General features: G+C 35.6%; 1 protein-coding gene across 1 annotated transcript; it reads left to right on the plus strand.

Moving 5' to 3' along the window:
* The first annotated feature begins 14,587 nt into the window (after window positions 1-14,587).
* LOC124941194 (lysine-specific histone demethylase 1 homolog 2) lies at window positions 14,588-18,198 on the plus strand. Its single transcript, XM_047481481.1, has 2 exons — window positions 14,588-16,494; window positions 17,214-18,198. Exons 1-2 carry the CDS (start codon window positions 14,955-14,957, stop codon window positions 17,876-17,878), a joined length of 2,205 nt encoding a protein of 734 aa, XP_047337437.1. The 5' UTR covers window positions 14,588-14,954; the 3' UTR covers window positions 17,879-18,198.
* Window positions 18,199-20,497: the final 2,299 nt, after the last annotated feature.

A 20,497-nucleotide genomic window follows, 5' to 3' on the forward strand; every position in this document is an offset into this window, starting at 1 on the left:
TCTGAATACCCATCTTGTTCCTATGACCGGTTGATCTTTCGGTCTAGGGACTAGGTACCAGACTTTGTTACTCTCAAACTGGTTTAACTCTTCTTGCATTCCCAAGATCTAATCCGGATCCGACAATGCTTCATCCACCCTTTTCGGCTCAATCTGGGATATGAAAGCGGAATTAAAGTATTCCTCCAGTATTTGTTGCCTAGTTTGGACAGGTTTTGAAGGGTCACCTATAATAAGCTCAGGAGGATGATTTGTGTTCCTTTTGAGATTCGGTTCAGGAGTGTCTACCAAATCACCGTTTGTTTGATCAAGACTAGACATATCGGTAGGCTGAGCAATAATGTCAGACCGACCGATTTCCAAAGTTTGAACCGAGGTGTCAGCTTCCTGCTGTGTGGCAGTTTGATCCGGCTGGGTTTCATTGGCACTCATTTGGTTATGGACAAACTGTCTGAAAACAGGAACTCATCTTCACTATCAGAATGGATATTATTATTTTCCAATCTGTTGTGTAGATCAAAGGATGATGTAGTGTTACTTTCAACCGATTCATCGAATAAAACATGAAGAGATTCCTCCACGGTTAAAGTTCTAGTGTTGTATACTCTATATGCTTTACTAACTGCTGAGTAACCTAGCATGATCCCAACATCGGATTTTGCATCAAAAGTAGATAGGTAATTTTTACCATTAATGTGAATGTAACATTTAAAACCGAAAATCTTAAGATACCTAATGTTAGGAATACTATCAAAATACACTTCATACGGTGTTTTGTTGTGAAACTTGTTGATCAAAGACCGGTTTTGTGTATAACAAGCAGTACTGATAGCCTCAGCCCAAATTTTTTGAGCAACACATGAATCGGCTATCATGGACTTTGCGGCTTCCTTTAGAGTTCGGTTTCTTCTCTCGGCTAGGCCGTTCTGTTGAGGTGTTCTAGCACTACACAACTCGTGTCTGATGTCCGATTCATCAAGAAATGCATTTATAGTACTGTTTGTAAATTCGGTTCCTCTATCACTCCTAATGTTGTTTATGCATGTTGATTTTTCATTTTGCAAACGTTTAAGCAATGTAATTATGTTTGATGCGGTTTCACGTTTAGATGCCAAAAATGTGACCCATGTATACCTAGAATAATCATCAACAACTACCATAGTGTAGAGCATACCACCTAGACTGGTGACCCTAATCGGTCCAAATAAATCCATGTGAAGAAGATCTAATCATCGGTTAGACTGAATGTGTCCTTTACTCTTAAAGGTTGACTTAGTTTGTTTACCCATTTAACATGTTGAACACACCTTATCCTTATTAAATACTATATCAGGAATTCCTTCAACCAACTTTTTACCGCGGATATAATTTAAAGTTTTGAGGTTTAGATGGTTTAGCCTTTTATGCCATAGCCAGGTTTGATCGGTTTTAGCTACCATGCAAATAGGATGTTCTACTTCACTTTTCCAGTCTACCTTGTATATATTTCCTAACCTATTTCCGGTTAGTAGTGTATTACCTTGAGAGTTTTTAACTAAGCATGCATGTTTGAGGAATTCTACTATATATCCAGCATCACACATCTAATTAATGCTTAGCAAGTTAAAATGTAGATTTTCGACTAGAAGTACATTATCAATTGTTAAATTACCATGGACAATCTTACCCTTGCCCACAGTTCTACCTCTTGAGTTGTCACCGAAGACAATCATTGCACCGGTTTCTATTTTGATGTCGGTTATAAGGTTGTTGTTTCCAGTCATGTGTCTGGAGCAACCGCTATCCAAGTACCATTCAGAGTTTCCTAGCCGTTTCTTCATATCCTACAAAATATACATATTTACAACTATTTGGTACCCACATTTACTTGGGTCCACAATTGATTAGACCCTTGGGTATCCAGACTTTGATAAGTCGGACAACTTTCCCGGTTATGGTTCTAACTAGTTTTCCTGTACTCGGTTTGACATCTTTCTGTTGTCCTAAGAGTGCTTTGTTTTGTGGTGGCCTTAGGTTTATTCTATGTGGTCATGGATCGGCTTGCTTACCTTTTGGCCGGTTGGCTTTCCTTTTCTCAGGATGAAGCCATTTTTCGGAGTCATTTGGACTTACATAGATTATTTCTTCTTCCGGATTTGAGGCATTTTGTTCCTCATCGTCGGTGGAAGAGCTCTTGACAAATCTTACAAAGGGAAGATTGTCTTTTATGAGCTGCATTTTGTCCGAATGGTTCCGGTTGGCGGATTTATTATTTTTGTATCCAAGACCGAATTTGCATTTGGGATGTCTCTTATACTTAGACAACTGATTCACCATTTCACTGGATCTTTCACATGCGGCTATTCGATACCGGGTCCGTGCATCTTCCTCTTCGGTCAACTCTTGAACTGATTCCTTGAGTTGTTCAGTCTCATAGGATAGTTCAAGTGCTGCCTCAGTTTCTAGGATTTCATCAGGTTGGGTACTATTGGTTTTAGGTTCGGACAGGGTTGGTGCTATGGGGTCGGTTCTAAAGTTGAGTTGGGTTGGTATTAAGGTTAATAGATTTTTATACTCTATTACCATGTCATTTAGTGCATTAAATAACTCATCTTTAGTAAATTCATCACAAGAAGTATCACATACCTGTTCTTCGTTTGCCATGAGATAGGTGAGTTCATCATCACTGTCATTGTGAGCCCATAAACTTCCTACATCATCGGCTATCAGTGCTTTCTGAACTTATCTTCCTTCACCGGTTTGTTGATAGTTGTTTCTGTGGTTCTGATCATCCGGTTTTCGGTCATCCCGTCTTGGTTTTCTGCATTCCCACCTGAAATGTCCCAAACAATTACAATTATAACATCTAACATTAGATTTATCACCGTAGTTATAGTTGTTGTTTGTCGGTTGAATTTTCTTCATGAATCTGCCAAACTTCTGTGCAAGCATTGCAATAGCATCCTCAGTGAACTGTTTAGCGGTTCTGATCGGTGCAGGAGCAACTGGTTCCATAGTTGTGACTAATACCTTAGTGGAGGTTGAGGCTGAAACTTCATCTTCAATCCTAGATCTCATTTCAAACTTATATGCCTTAAGGTCTTCGAATACATCGTGTAGCTTCATCTTGTTTAGGCAGTTTGATTCCCTCATCACCATCGTCTTTATATCTCATGCACTCGGAAGAGATCTTAAAGCTTTCATGATAGTTTCCTTGTTATCAAACTTCTTTCCAAGAGTTGATAACTCATTTATCACATCTGTAAATCGGTCACTGTACTCCCTCATGGTTTCTCCTGGTTTCATCTTGATGTTTTCAAACTTTTGGGTAGCCACCATTATCTTGTTTTCCTTGGTTCTTTCATTTCCCTCATGAAGTTGAATCACCGTTTCCCATACTTCCTTTGATGTTTCGCAATCTCTGACCTTGCAAAAGGTATTTCTGTCCAAACCGTTGAAGATATGGTTTCTAGCATGATTGTCCAGATTGGCTCTCCTCCTATCCTCTTTTGTCCAATCCTTCCTATCTTTATCAATTTTTATCGGTCCTTCATACAGGATGAACGGCATCTCATCATCCATAGTGATTAGGTGCAAGTGCATGCGTACCTTCCAGTTGGTGAAATCATCACCTTCTAGCATTGGAGGCTTTTCAAGAGTCATGATTGCTTGCTTCGGGTTGCTTGAGTATTGAAACTAACTGCTCTGATACTAATTGTTAGGATCTAGCTCGCAGTTGGGGGACCGGGGTCTGGCCGGTTTACACCTTTCACTCAACGGTTGGTGTTTAATCCGGTTAAAGATTAACACCGGGTTTCAATACTACACAAACTGTCACAAACCCTTGAACCGAGTTCAAGTGCGGAAGTGGTTCGTTTCAGGTTGAAGCAACACACACACGGGATGAATGAAGATAGATTTGGATAAAGTTGGTTTGGAGTTTACTAGGTTGGTTTGAGTTTCAGTGAGTCGGTTAAAAAGATGTAGATCGGTTAGAGCGGTATAGGTAGGTTAATGTGAGTCGGTTAGAACGTAGAGCCGGTAGAAAGTAAAGAGCAAGACAGATTTTTATGGATGTTCGGAGATAAAACTCATACGTCACCCCTTCTTCTCGAAACCGCGAGAAGGATATTCACTAAAGAATACACAAACACATCGAGACTTATTTGTTGTTCGATAAACACTCGTACAATTCTCACCGAAATTGTAATCTCACTTCAAATGCACGCTTTAAACTTTTAATCTTGTAGATAAAACTTGTAATTAATAACTCTTAAAGCTTGTAGATGGTGGAACTAGTAACTGCATTTACTCCTCTTCAGCTCTTTCTTTTATATGTGAAATGTGCCAACGGTCACATTTCTTCTCCTTGAATCTGATTGGTTGAGCAGAGGTTCAGTGATTCAGACATAGCGGTTTAGGCTTCCAATGCGTAGATCAAACCGGCTAGGTTTGTCTTTTACTAAATATAGCAACTGTCGGTTGGACAGTTGCCTGCACCTGGAAGGTTGCGCTTCTGACTTATCTCAGAGTGGAAAGATCTTTTCAGGCGGTCTTCTGCAGCCTGCAGAGTATCCTCAGACTTGTATGGATATGGCAATGTTACAGTCTGTTCCTTTGGTATCATCTTCTGCAGATACTTAAAGTATCTGTTTGCACCGATTTGTAGATTGTACTTAGTTTGATGTTCTTGGCTTCTTTCTCTAAGTAGCTTCTTCATCGGTTTTCCGGTTGGATGCATTTCGGTTTAGGATGTCTACTGGTTGTTTAGATTAACCGGATGACTTCAGGTTTTTCATAGCTTCAGGTTAACCGGATGACTTCCAGTTTTGGTTACATCTTTTGCCTTGTCTTCTAACCGGTCTTGTTTTCTTGATCGGTTGGATTCTTGACCGGTCAGATTTTTTGACCGATCCTGGTTCTTAGCCGTTCCTGCACAGGAAATTTGTTTTGTTAAGTTCTATTTAACCGGTCTAATTTTATCTAACAATGAGCTTCATCTTCACTATCAGATTCAAGACTTGTCGCTTCTAATTTGTTAACAAGGTCGATGGGATCAATAGAATTGTTTTCAACAGATTCATCACAAACAGCATTGAAGGATTCCTCAACAGTTTGTGTTCGATTATTGTACACTCTAAAGGGTCTTACTAACTGAGGAGTAACCTAACATGATTCCAACATCTACTTTAGCATCAAAAGCGGTCAAATATTCTTTCCCATTGTTATGAATAAAACACTTACACCCGAATACTCGAAAGTAAGAAACTATAGGAATTCTTCCATAAAACAGTTCATAAGGTGTTTTGTCAAAGTGTTTGTTAATTATTGACCGGTTTTGTGTATAGCATGTTGTGTTTATGGCTTCTTCCCATAACTTCTAAGGAACACCTGAGTCGGCAAGCATCAATCTCACTACTTCTTTTAGTGTCCTGACTCTTCTCTCAACAATACCATTTTGCTGTGGAGATTTGGCAATAGACAATTCATGTCTAATATCAGATTCCTCAAGATATGAAGTTAGGCGTCTATTGGGGAATTTGGTTCCCCGATCACTTCTAATTTGAATAATACTTAAAGATTTTTGGTTTTGAAGTCTTCTAAGGATCTTAATCAAATTCTCAGCCGTCTGATCCTTAGATTGCAAAAATAAAACTCATGTAAATCGTGAAAAATCATCAATAATAACTAGGGTGAATCTCATTCCTCCCACGCTCTTTACAGGAATTGTACCAAACAAATCCATATGTAAAAGTTCCAAGCATTGGTTGAACTGAGATTTCCCTTTACTTTTGAACGACAATTTGCTCTATTTGCCTAACTGGCAAGTAGGACAAACCTTGTCCTTTGAAAACTTCAAGTTGGGTAAGCCGAAAACCAAGTTATGCGAAGAAATGTTGTTAATGGTTTTAAAATTGAGATGATTCAATCTCTTATGCCATATTCAGTTTTGATCAGTTTTGGTAATCATGCATATGGGATTGGATATCTCAGTTTTCTAGTTCATTTTGTAAGAGTTTCTTACCCTGCTTCCGGTCAATAGAACGTTACCCTGTTGATCCTTAACTAGGCATGCATGAGTTTGAAAATCAACAGAAAATCCATTATCACATAACTGACTAATATTGATCATGTTATAACACAAGTTTTCAACACGTAACACTTTTTTGATGGTTAGATCACCATGGATAATCTTACCCTTACCATAGTCTTACCCTTGCGGTTATCCCCAAAGGTGATCTTAGGGCTTGAGCATTCTGATATATCAGTTAGAAGTCGTCTATCTCCAGTCATGTGTCTGGAACATCCACTATTCAAATACCAAACTAAATCCTCCAGGCAGTCAACCTACACAAAAACATATTTACAAACTTTTGGTACCCACATTCACTTGGGTCCTCGATCAATTAGTCCCTTAGGAATCCATATTTGAGTTATTCTGATGGACTTTCCTTTTTGTGTAGTGATAAGTGCGTATGATTTAGGCTTAGTAGACGTCTTTCTGTTAGCAGTTGTTCCATTAACCTTAGAGGATGATTTTTGTTTAAAACTCCTTGACTTCTTGTCAGTTCTTAATTTTCTAGACTTGCTGACTGCTTTCTTCCTAGGTTTCAGCCATCTAATAGTTGGCGGAATATGAATAATTTCATCCTTTAATTTTAGATCCTCACAGCTTGGATCAGTTTCATTATTAGTTAAACTCCCTTTGACGAAGTTTATAGGCTTAAACTTGTTTGTTGTTGAGTTTAACTTTTTATAGGACTTGTCTGAATCATTGCTGTCAAATCCTAAACCGGATTTGCATCCGGCAATCCTCAGCATATAAACATTGGTCAAAGAACTGACCACATATGTTAAACATTGGTTTTCAAAAACTAGATTTTGAACCTTTTCTTTGAGCGTCTCATTCTCAGATGAGAGCTCATCAACTTTGTTTTCAGAAGATTCTGGTTCAGAAATTTGAGATGATTATTGGCCTCATATTTTGACTTCATTTCATTAAATGAGTCTGATAACTTCTTGTACTCAATGATCATGTCGTTGAGTGCAGTAGTTAACTCATCTCTAGTAAATTCTTTTGAGGATAAGTCGTCTGCCATCAAGCATGTGACGACTTCGTTATCGCTTTCTCCAGATGAGTCATCTGAGTCGCTATCGACCCACTTGGACTTACTCTCAACACTTATAAGAACCTTTTTCTCTTTTTGGTTCTTCTTTGTTTGAACATTACCTCCATAAATTTGAATCAGCTTCTCCCAAATTTCTTTAGCAGAGAAGCAAGACTTGATCTCACTAAATATATTCATATTTATCGACTTGAACAAGACATCTTTGGCAACATTATCAAGGTTGTTCATCATCTTTTCTTCAGTCGTCTAGCTACATCTAGGCTTCTCAATCTTTATCGGACCATTAGCGATGACATTCCACATGTCACAATCAAGGGCAGCCAAATGAGCTTGCATTCTCATCATCCAATAGTCGTAGTTTTCTTTTGAGAGTACAAGAATTTGGTTGACGACAGACATAATTCATGTTCTTGTTGCTTGAGAATAGAAAACGAGGCTCTGATACCAATTGATAGGATCGGTGTAACCAATAGAGACTAGGGTCTGGCTATTAATAACAACTTATGACAAACGATTCAATTTTAACTCTGTTAGAAGTTAAAATTTGTTTATATTCTTCACAAATCCTTCAAACTCTTGAAATGATTTCAAGTGCAGAAGTGTTCATCGGATTTGAAGCTTTAAACCAATGAAAGATGAACGGAAGAAAGTAAAAAATACAAGGAGTTGTTTATGGATGTTCGGAGCAAACACTCCTACGTCTCCCTTCTTCCACAATCGGAAGGATTTCACTAAACTCTTTGAATCAAATGCAGTTTACTGAACTAGCTAACACTCTATTGAACAGAATAACCTATGTTCAACTTACAATATTATGAACAATATTCTCACAGATAGACAATGTTTTGATTTTTTCTCTCTTGAACTTGAATGATGTAAGAAATTAGTAAGTCAAGAGTGAGCTTGTAGGATTGTGTAGCAAACAAGAAAGTGATCGAGCGATAGATCGAGAGGTTCAACCGTTGTCCATGAGCATCTATTTGTAGTAGAAGGACACCAACGGTCGAATCTTCTTCATGGACACGTGGCAAGCGTCCATTGAAAGATCGCCCATAGGACAAGAGTACAGCAGACTCTAAGCAAATGGATTGTGGTTGTACCGAGCTTGTAGTGCGCCAAATATCTTCTACGATATTGTCTTGTACTGGACAAACCGTTGGAAGAAAATTTGCGTATGTGGCATCCGTTCATTGGATTCAATTAGCTGGCTTGTCAGACTACACATGAGTGAGTGAAGCAGACTAGCAGACAGCTAGTTGATCGTGGGTAAACATATGCTAACTTCAAATGGCTGCTGAAGCGAGGCATTAGACGTGCTCCATTAGACTGCCTAGTCTAAGGGAGTTAAATGCCAACGTCTAACTGTGTGTTCCATTAGACTATTACGTCTAATGGAGTTAGACTGCACCGTCTAACTACGTATCACTTCAGACTTGTCTGAAGGAGTTAGACGCCAACGTCTAACTATGTTACCCATTATACTACCACGTCTAATGGAGTTAGACCTCAACATCTAACTATGTATCTGTTAGACCGCACCGTGTAACCACGTAACACTTCAGACTTGTCTGAAGGAGTTAGACGCAAACGTCTAACTACGTGTCTGTTAGACTTCAACGTCTAATTACGTATTTGTTAGATCGCACCGTCTAACTATGTACCACTTCAAACTTGTCTGAAGAAGTTAGACGTTAATGTTTAACTTTGCAACACGTCTAATTATCCTACTTAGACCACGTCTAAGTTAGCAAATTCTGATGCACCTGCACAGAAACAGTTATAAAACTTAACTTCATTCATAACTGAGTTTTAATCACAATTAAGTTTTAATAACATATCATCAAAATAAAGTTGGCTTAGAATACACTTATTCTCTTAATTATTTTAATCAAAATAATTTTACCCAACAAAATCTTTGAAGTACTTTATCTATGTAGCTTCTTTGCGATAATCCAAGAACACCACGAGAACGATCTCGATGGATTTGGATCCCTGATACAAAATCTGTCATTTGGAAATTCCTAGATAGGAATTTCTTAGTGTCATGCAAAAAAAACTTATCATTTGTGGCTAACAAAATGTCATCGACATAAAGTACAAAAAGATGAATTTACTCCCATTGAACTTATGATACACACAATCCTCGATAGTGTTCACCTCAAAACCGAACGAGATAACCACTTCATGGAATTTAAGGTACCATTGACGAGAAGCCTGTTTAAGCCCATAAATGGATTTTGTCAATTTGCAAACCATTTCTTTAGAGTCATTCGACATGAAATTTTATGGTTGCATCGTATAAATTGTTTCATCAATATTGACATTAAGAAACGTTGTTTTAACATCCATTTGATGTAGCTCAAGATCTATATGTGCTACAAGTGCCATTATTGTTCTAAAAGAGTATTTCGCTGAAACCGTAGAGAAAGTCTCTTTAAAATCAATACCTTCCTTTTGAGTAAAGCCCTTTACCACAAGACGTTCTTTAAACCTCTCCACATTACCCTTCGAATCCCTTTTTGTTTTAAGAATCCATTTACAACCAATGGCTTTCTTACCTTCAGGTAATGGGACAAGTTCCTATACTTTATTGTCTTGCATGGACTTATACTCCTCATTCATTGCTTCGATCCACTTTTGAGAATTTGAACAATTTATAGTTTGAGTGAAGGTGAGTGGATCATCCTCACTCGTACCATAATTTTCCTCATGCTCCTGAAGAAATACGATGAAATCATCCGATATTGCATTTCTTCTCTCTCTAGTGGACATTTGCAAAGGCACTTATTCCTGAATTTGATGTTATTGAATTTCAACTATAGGAAGAATTACCTATTTCAAAATAAGGGGGAGTTCGATATTGTCCATATGAAGATTTGAAATCGTTTCTTGAACAATGACATGTATGAAAACCTGCACATCGCCAAGAGAAGTTCTCAATCGAATATTGGGTCAAAGATTCCTCCTCCTCAAAACTAATGTCCCTTATATAATTTCTCCCAATCCTCAAAAAATACCGCATTTTCCTTTTCAAAAAATTTCTTTAGTGTAGGATCATAAAACTTATAGCCCCTTGATCGCTCAAAATGATCGATAAATTAGTTATTTACTATCTTGGGGTCCAATTTCTTTTCTAAAGGCCTATGAGACCTTGCCTTAGTTAGACAACCCCAAACATGTAAATTCTTTAAATTAGGCTTTCCCTTAGTCCAAAGTTCATAAGGTGTTTTTATATATACTTTAGTGGGTATTCTATTAAGAATATATGTTGTTGTTTGTAATGCTTCTTCTTAGAGTGACTCTAATAAGGTGTAATGATTGATCATATTCTTTACCATATCCTTAAGAGTCTTATTTCATCTTTCAGATACACCGTTCATTCTAGGTGACCCAAACATAGTGTATTGTGGGAGGATACAGGATTCCTCTAGCAATTTAACAAACGGTCATGGACGTTGTTCACCTGAACCGTCATATATGTCGTACTATTCACCACCACGATCAGATTTGACACATTTAATGCTTCGGTTGAGTTGTTTCTCAACTTCGGCCTTAAACGACTTAAAAATGTCCAAAGAATGTGACTTTTCATGAATAAGGTATAGGTATCCAAATCTGGAATAGTCATCCATGAATAATATAAAATATTGTTATTCATTCCAATAAACTGAAGGGAATGGATCTGTATGAATCAATTCTAAAACTTTCGATGACATATTGACACCTAACCCTTTTTATTTTGTTTGTTTTTCCTTTACACATTCAATACAGACATCAAAGTCTGTAAAATCAAGGGAATCTAAAATTCCATTAGACACAAGTCTTTAAACTCTTTTCTAGATATCTAACCTAATCTTTTGTGACATAATGTTGTCGAAATTTCATTATTAATTTTTCTTTTAGTATCGCGTTATTTCACGTGTAGGGTTTCATTATAAGATGAAATAGTTTAAAACAAGTATAAATTATCGTAAATATTTAACAAACCAGTACCAACAATATTTGAATTTAAAGATAAACTGAACTTTGAATTTCTAAATGAACAAAAGTAATCGGATTTGTCCAAAACTGTACAGAAATCAAATTGCGTCTAAAAGACGATATAACAAATGTATTCTTTAAATCCAAATAAAAACTAGTTTTTAACAATACTTTAAAATGCCATATTATCTCCACGAGCATCGTTTTCACGTCGCCTACATAGATGAATCTTTCAGCATCGCTTGACAACCGATGACTCAGACAACCCTGCATAGAAACATTTATATGAGTAGTAGCACCGGAATCTACCCACCAAGTATTTCTAGGTACTAAAGCTAAATTAATCTCTGAACATATTAAATTAAGAAATATATCTTTAGTATCTTTCTTGGCAACCCAAGCACAATACTTGTTACACTCTTTCTTCATGTGTCTCGCATTATCGCAAAAGTAACACTTTCTATCCTATACCTCGAATATGACTTGTTTCTTCTGCTCGTGACCCTTAACAACTTCCTTATTCTTTATCTTTAAGTTATTAACCTTATTAACCTTCGGAGTAGTAACTATAAGATCACTTTCGGTCCTGTCCAGTTTCAACATTTCCTCTTTTTGTCTGCAATAAGAAATGAGCTCGTTAAGAGACCATTTCTCCTTTTGACAATTATAGCTCACTTTAAACTGGTTATAGTGAGTTGGTAGCAAGAGAAGTATTAGATGCACAAGAATATCTTCGGAAAGATGAAGCTTAAGTGCCTTTAGTCTTGAAACTATATGTGACATTTCCAAGATGTGTTCCCTTATATTATCATTGTCTTTATACTTTAAGGTAATAAGGCGCGCTAAAATTGTGCCCGTTTCCACCTTATCATTCCTTACTAATCATTTTTTTATTTCCGTAAGGAACACCTTTGCATTGGTAATATCCTCAGATACTACACCCTTGAATGCCTATGGAATGCTGCGCTTTATGATCATGAGACACATGCGATTTGACATTTCCCACTTCTCATAGTTAACCGTATCACCGACAGAAGTATTTTCCAGAGGAGTCGTGGGGGTATCAATTCTTGACGCAGGATTTAGATCCATGCAACCTAGAACCATATAAATGTTCTCCTTCCAATCCTTTATGTTCGTCCCATTTAGAATGAGAATAGAGTTCATGTTAGTAGATATTGTAACATTAGCTGAAAAATAGAACGAAACATAATTAAAGTATGCTCAAAATTAAAATCATTAAACAAAAATCAAATATTGGCAAAATCTCATCTCAAGACACCGGTGCAGCATTAATATCAAGTCTTTTGGCGGTAATATTAGTTGCAGTAGTAATCTTGGTGTAGTGGTCAAACATTGACAATAAGTAATCTTGGTGTAGTGGTCAAACATTGACAATAAGTACTGTCAAATAATAGGCCTATCTTTGGATCGACGTATTATTCACATGTTTACCTTATAATTGTCACACATTTACCACCACAATTGTGTGTATAAATTTAGTCAAATATTAACCTTGTTTTCGGCCGATTAATATTCATTAGTGTTTATATACACTAAAATTTAATACTCTTCTTAGACTTTTTCCACAAGAGATGTCACTTTAGTGACATCATGCTTCAATTGGTCTCTTTTGAATATTAGACAACTTAAAAACAAGTCTAGATGTACCAAATATTCAATGTTTGTTGATTTTTCGCATTAAAATGCACTTTATATTCAATTAAAAAAAATTGACTTTAAAATACCCTCTTTTTTTATTACAATGGAGGATCAAGACCCCTTTATATAGAAGCTGCGAGATCTTCTAAGATCTTTCTAATAATGATGATGGCAATCATCCTAAATTTAGGGTTTTCCTAAAATCCAATCTTCTATATTTAGTAGCATTTTTTCTTATATAAAATCCTAGAATCTAATCTTCTATATTTGGTGGGCTTTTTCATTATATGGAATTCCTAAAATCCAATCTTCTATATTTGGTAGCATTTTTTATAACTTTAATTCACGGTAAAAACTTAATATCACCTTTTATGATTGTTAAAACAATATATATGCATAATATCATCAATCAATCATATAAACCATCAACCAACATGCATTTAATCAAAAACAACAAATTAGGGTTTTTGATGGACGGTAGACTCTGATACCAATTGTTAGACTTTATAAACCAAATCTAATAATACTTTATATAAACTTTAAATAGTCATCAAATGATAAACAAGGAATTTGAGATAATAGATCAATTCAATTACTAGAAGCGGAACATACATTTAGCTTTAATTGTTCTTGATTGTCCTTGGAATGAATTTTGGTTGATAGATCTTTCAATCTAGCACAGTCCTTAACTTCACTTTGGGATTTCTCACTCTGTGAATCCTCTTTGTCGATGAGGAGACAAGAGAGATGTCTTACCTACTGAATGTCGTAACCTTACTAATACCAATCGACATGTATTAAGTCCAATGGGCCTAATCCAGTGTAGCGCTGTGTAAATTGTGGATGATAACCATCTTTTTTAGATTTCAGTTATTTATAAATCAACCCCTCATAGATATTTAAATAACATTTTGGTCTCTACGCATTTATTTCATAATCTACGTACCCTGTAAACTTTTTTAATATCGTATTTGATCACTTTAGTTTAGGTTTATTACGTAATAGTCACTATAAATACTACATTAAAGGCCAATAATTATTGAATTAATTATAAATTAATTCAACAATTTATTGTCAAATATAATTATATATATAATTTTTATATTAATATTTATATGACAAAATAAAAAATATATATATATATATTTTGTCGTGTATAAGAAGTAAAAATTTAGAAGGTAACAAATAAATAGATTTGACTAAATTTAAAATTTAAATTATAATGGTTAATTTAATTAGCCTAAAAATTGACCTAAATTCACCACCTTAAAATAGTAAAATTTTAGTAATTAACTCTTTTTAACTATGATTACTTTTAATTATTTTTAAAAATACATATTTTTGTATATTTTAAATCGTTAAATATAAATACAAATTACTGTGTAATTGTTTTAATAAAATATTATTATAAATTAAGATATAAAAAAAATAAATTTCGACCCATTAAAATGTAATACAAAATATTTTAAATTATTATATATTTTTTTTATTTCTCTTCTAACAACAAATTATTATTTAATATATATAATTATTACAATATTTTTCTCACTTCCATAACTTTTAATATTTATTTATATATATATTTTTTATTCTATTAGTAAATTCTTTCAATATTAATCCGATTACTAGGAGACCAAAAAATATTACTAACTTTCTATATTAAATAAAAATAAAATAAAATAAATGATTTCTATATATATATATATTCCTATTTTATATTAAATAATGTCTGGAGCTCAGTTTTAAATTTATACAAAATTTAACGGTTGGCTGTAGTAATTTGTATAATACTTGGTTTCACACGTGTAGACCGAAGAACTGAAGAGTCTAGAACGCTTCCAATTGTTTCATCTTATCTTTCGATATTCCATCTGTCGTTTTCAAAAACGCCGATTTGCGATTTGCGATCTGCGAGAGATTGGAGGACCGCCGTTCTTTACCTTTCCCTTCTCTCTCGCACGGCAGCACACCTAAAGGTTTCATCCTATTTGATTTCCATTTCAGCATCTTATTGTTTATTCTCTTTCGATCTCTAGTTGAATCATCACTGTTGTTACTTTACTATTTGTTTTTTTAGTTTAACTATCAATTCCTTTCTGTCAAAATTGATGAAATTGTTTGCCATGTCAATATGTTAGTTGATATGCTGGATAGAATGTGATTGATGGGTTTGATTTGAAGTTAGGGTTTAGTGTGGGTAGAATGATGGGTACTCCAGTTTCAGAGGGTTCTGTGGTGAAGCGGTCATTGAGAAAGAGAGCAGCTGTACGAAATTACGATGAAAATTTGATGGATGAATTAATGGAAAAGCACTTTGGTGGCCCATTTAAGAAAAGGACTAGAACACAAGTGGATTTGGAAAAGGAAACTGAAACGGAGGCCATGCTAGCTCTGTCACTTGGCTTTCCGATTGATGAATTACTCGAAGAGGAGGTTCAGGCTAGGGTTGTTAATGAACTGGGTGGGAAAGATCAAAATGATTATATTGTAGTGAGGAATCATATCCTTGGGAAGTGGAGAGGTAATGTTGGAGTATGGCTTTCCAAGGACCAGTTTAGAGAAACTGTTAGTAATGAATTTGAACATTTGTTAAGTTCTGCCTATGATTTTTTATTACACAATGGGTATATAAATTTTGGTGTTTCTCTACCATTCACATCACACGTTCCTGAAGACTCGGCAGGTGCTTCTGTTATTATTGTTGGAGCTGGACTTGCAGGTTTAGCAGCAGCCAGACAACTTCTTTCATTTGGTTTCAAAGTCATTATCCTTGAAGGTCGAAAACGTCCTGGTGGGAGGGTTTATTCCCAAAAGATGGGACAAAAAGGTAATTATGCTGTTGTGGACCTTGGTGGCAGTGTTATAACTGGTATACATGCCAATCCTCTAGGTGTATTAGCTAGACAACTTTCCATTCCACTTCACAAGATTAGAGGTAAGTGTCCCTTGTACAAACCTAATGGAACACCTGTAGTGGAGGAAACTGATTCGAAAGTTGAGCTCATTTTCAATAAACTACTCGATAAAGTCACTGAATGTAGGAAAATAATGGGCGGAACTGGGAATGTCTCTTTAGGTTTTGTTCTCGAGACACTTACTCAACTATATGCTGTAGCTAAGACCACGGAGGAAAGACAACTTCTCGATTGGCACTTTGCCAACTTGGAATATGCCAATGCTGGATGCCTTTCTAGTCTTTCTGCTGCTTATTGGGATCAGGATGATCCTTATGAAATGGGTGGTGATCATTGCTTTCTCGCCGGAGGAAACTGGGGACTGGTGAAATCGTTAGCTGAAGGAGTTCCTATTTTTTATGGGAAATCAGTCAGTTCTATCAGATATGGAGAGGAAGAAGGTGTTGAGGTGGTAGTTACTGGTGACCAAGTTTTTAAGGCAGATATGGTCATATGTACTGTCCCTCTTGGTGTGTTGAAGAAAAAAGTCATCAGTTTCAAACCGGAATTACCAGATCGAAAGCTTGCAGCCATTGAGAGACTGGGTTTTGGTTCGCTAAATAAGGTTGCTATGGTTTTCCCTTACGTTTTTTGGGGAGAAGACCTGGACACTTTTGGTAGTCTTAATGAACATTCTCATTCACGAGGAGAGTTCTTCTTGTTTTATAGTTACCATACCGTTTCTGGAGGTCCATTGCTTATAGCTTTGGTAGCTGGTGATGCTGCTTTGACTTTTGAAAGCACAGATCCTTCAGTCTTGCTCCATACTGTTTTACAAATACTAAGAGGTAATATGCATCTTTCTATTTGGTACTTATTTAGGTCCTGTTTTACAAATACTAAGAAGTAATATACTAAGAGTTTGTTTGTTTGATAGAGGGTTATTTGAACCAAAAATAATAATTATTAGATGAAAAAATGGATTATTTGGACTAATAACTAAAATATCTTTGTATTTAATAAATTGTTTTTGTTTAAATGGGTGAAATGTGCCAAGTAGGGACTAAACACGCAACCTTCCACTTAAGAAGCAGACAGTCTAACCACTGAGCTACTCTACATTGTATGATATTTAGATGTTATAAAAGAAATAAAGTAAGGATAATTTGATATTTTGTTTGACGATTTGAATGATTTGATTGTTGAAGTGATCGTAGATGGGATTAAGGATATTATTCACTTCATCGAACAATGCTAAGTGGTTATTTTCAAATCAACGTAGGTTATTTAGGTAAAAAGATAGTAGGGTATCAGTATATAATCTATATATTTTAAAAGTTTAAAATAAAGTGTATTTTAGGCCTGTATGATTATGAGTTATTTTCAAATAACCTTGTCCAGTATAGGTTATTGAAAGTGAATTTTATTTGAGTAAAATGATATTAGGAGTATAAGTATGTCATATATTTTTTTTTATAAAAAGAGGGTAGTTTACATTTTTGGTTGAGAATTTGAATTATATGGTTGACGAGGGGATATTAAACTCAACCTTATATACTTTTTTCAGGTATATATGGCCGCAAGGGAATTGATGTTCCTAATCCAATACAAACTATCTGCACTAGATGGGGCAGTGATAACTTCTCTTTTGGCTCATACTCCCATGTGAGTGTTAAGTCATCTGGAAGTGATTACGACATAATGGCTGAAAGTGTCGATGACAGGCTTTTCTTTGCAGGTGAAGCCACAAACCGACAACATCCAGCCACAATGCATGGTGCCTTCTTGAGTGGCTTGAGAGAGGCTTCACGAATATTGCAATCCACGAGGAGTCGAAAAATTTATCCTAGGAAGTGTCTACAGAAATTTGAGACTCGTTTTGAAGATCTTTTCAAGTGCCCTGATTTTGAATTTGGAAGATTCTCCTTTTTATTTGATCCTCTGGCAGAAGACCCGAAATCTATGGGGATTATGAGGGTAATTTTTGAAAAGACTGACTTGGAGCCTTTAATGCTTTATACGGCCTTAACTCGCCAACATATGGAGGAAGTAAAGGAACTGAATGGAGGGGATGAGTGTAAACTTTTGTTCATTTTTAAAAGTTTAGGATTGAAGCTAATGGGTGCAAATGCTATAAGGATTCTTGCAAATTCATTGATAGTTAACATTACTTCTTACCGAAGAGGTAGGGGGAGGAATCGCACGATCGCCGGACCACTGTATGTTTCCTAGTTCTCACGATTGATTTGATTGTAAAACATTTTTAGCTGGCAGTAAATCTGACTAGGCATTTTTGCGTTGGTTATACATTGAAGTCGAGGTTTGTTTCTTCTTTTTTTTTACAAAGAAGAGACTTTTTTTTTCACATTTTACCTCTTCCTTTTGTTATTACAATCACACTATTTCAATGAGCACCATTGATTATGCCTACTTCAATCTTTGCGAAAAAATCTTTGAGAGGAGAAATTATATGTTAAATGATACATCTCTAATTGCATTTACTTTGCATTTCTATGCATATGATGATATTATAAGCCTCTAATTTCTTAAAAGTGTGTGTGTTTTAATGTTAAATTAGCTTTGATCCTCGCACTGTTTTTCATAAATTTGTTTTTGGGACATGTTTTGTGTTGGAAGAAGCCAAAAGAGCATAAAGCTATAGTAGTGATCATTCTTATGGATCTTATGTATGTTGCAATTTACATGGAGTCATATTTTACCATTATATAGGCTATCAAGACATGTTAGCAATGCGAAGGTTGCTTCAGCGGCCGACCGTAGGGATCCACTAGTTTAGTTCTGAGTAGGCTCATAATAGGGAATATCCTACCCTTGGGAACCGGGCCTACACATCCTTCGTTTGTGGTTGACCTGCTATCAAAGTTTGTTTGTCGACAACTTCATCTTTCAATTTGGTTTGATTCATGGTCGCATTTTTAAACACGTTTTTTAGTGTGAGTCTAGGCATTGATCTATATCACTTCATAAGAAATGTTATAACAGTATTTACCCAACTTAGGGATTCCTTTTTTGTTTTTCCTACATTTTGTAAAGGGTCTTAATTTCTATTTTTCATCTTTCAACGCTTTCATTCTCACAAGAATAGAAAAAATATATTTTTCTCCTCTTTCCTATAGAAAGAACTTGAACTCATGGGTTTTATATGCTTCTGTTTTTTTCGTGCGATCCGAACTTCGATAATCTTCCCCTTGATACAAGGTATGGAGTCGAGGTCGCAATATAATATCGATGCCCTTATAATTCCTACCAACACATCTCAGGATTTCAAAGGGCTCTTCCCTAGTTGACTAGCTATCTAGGTGACTTAGATTACACTACAGTAGGAATGATCCCACACTTCTTAAAGGGGCTTGGCCTCATGCAGGGTTATGAAGGCGAGTTACGAAGGCAGTTAATCTCACACTTTGCTTGCTTTGTGCTTGAATCATTGCCCTAATATCGTTGTGTGATTGGTCGCTCTTTTCTTGAAAGATGGTCCTCTTTTTGTTGCCTTGTGGGGGTGGGAATGACCGTTCCTCTTTTCAATCATCAAGGATTATTCGATCCGTTCCTCTTTTCAATCATCAAGGATTATTCGATCCCTGGAAGTTTGTAAGCTCGATTTTTTTCTGAAAGTTCACTCCTCTAGTGATCTTTGATCAACATTTTATGTCATTCCTCAATCTTAGATCAATCCATCATTTTATGTAATTCCTCAACCTTAGATCAATCCATCGTCAAAGGAGTTTTTGATTGGCATCCTATTAACTTACTAAGAAGAAATGACATATTTTCATTATTGTATGTCGTTATATCGTCAAATGATATTTGTCCTCTTTCCACTTACCCCATTCCTATTAACTTACCAAGAACAAATTACATTTTTCATTATTGTATGTCGTTATATCGTCAAATGGTATTTTTCGTGTGCTACTAGTTCGATGGATATAAAGTCAAGGATCAGAAAGACCCTCGAGTTTAAGGAAATATCTCATTTGCTTCAATGGAATGTTTTTTTTTGTCGGAAATGGTTGATCAAAGTTTTTTTTAGAACATTGGGTTCCGCTTCTCTTTTGGAGTATGACTAATTTCTGCGGGTTAAGCACATAGCCCGCAAACACACTTAAATATTTATTTAGGCGTTGAATTTTCTGCCTGACGGGCTCGAATCCAAAACCTTAGGAAGGCTGGTGATATCCAAAGTTACATTGTTGCTTAGTTGGGTTTGGGTTTAATAATGTGTGTTGATCATGTTAAAAGAGGATAGTTCAAACAAAGATGAAAGGAGGACTAAACAATAATCAAGTTGCTAGTAGGACGAGACAGAGGTGGTTCTTTCTCGCTACCGAAGAAACTCTTGAATTGAGCTTTAGTTTGTACTGCAAGTCCAATAGTGGGCATTAAGGAGAAACTGTGATGTTAAATCAGGAAGTCTAAATACTAAGACTAGACTAAATGAATGTTCAAGTAGCAATTTATGTTTCACTCACATTTTGAAAGAATTCAATGACACATGAGAGTTAGAGTTAGTGAAGATAATCAATTTTAAAACAAAATAATTTTAATACAATCCTCTCTTTGTCAACTTATTTTGCTTGTAATAATAAGTATCCTTTGTTTACATTCTTGAAGATTTGTTGTGATATTAAAAATGAAACCATTTCGAATACGATCAAGTCACTGAGTCATTTTTTATTAAAATAACGGCATCCAACTTATAAGTTGTTTTTCATTCTTAATTATTTTCTCAATTGATTTGCCTAAAATAATTGACAAACTTTCTATAAAAAAAAACAAGATGTTCTAAAAACAAGTGATTTTATGTCATTCTCTCACGCTCCTTCCCAAAAT

This window comes from Impatiens glandulifera, chromosome 6 (genome assembly GCF_907164915.1).
Source record: "Impatiens glandulifera chromosome 6, dImpGla2.1, whole genome shotgun sequence".
In the NCBI taxonomy this organism is placed as follows: Eukaryota; Viridiplantae; Streptophyta; class Magnoliopsida; order Ericales; family Balsaminaceae; genus Impatiens; species Impatiens glandulifera.

Bases quoted from the DNA above. Each gene is read 5' to 3' on its own strand.
- LOC124941194 (XM_047481481.1), top strand. From the start codon at position 14,955: ATGATGGGTACTCCAGTTTCAGAGGGTTCTGTGGTGAAGCGGTCATTG. The intron at 16,495-17,213 runs GTAATATGCATC...TACTTTTTTCAG, and splicing joins TGTTTTACAAATACTAAGAG to GTATATATGGCCGCAAGGGA.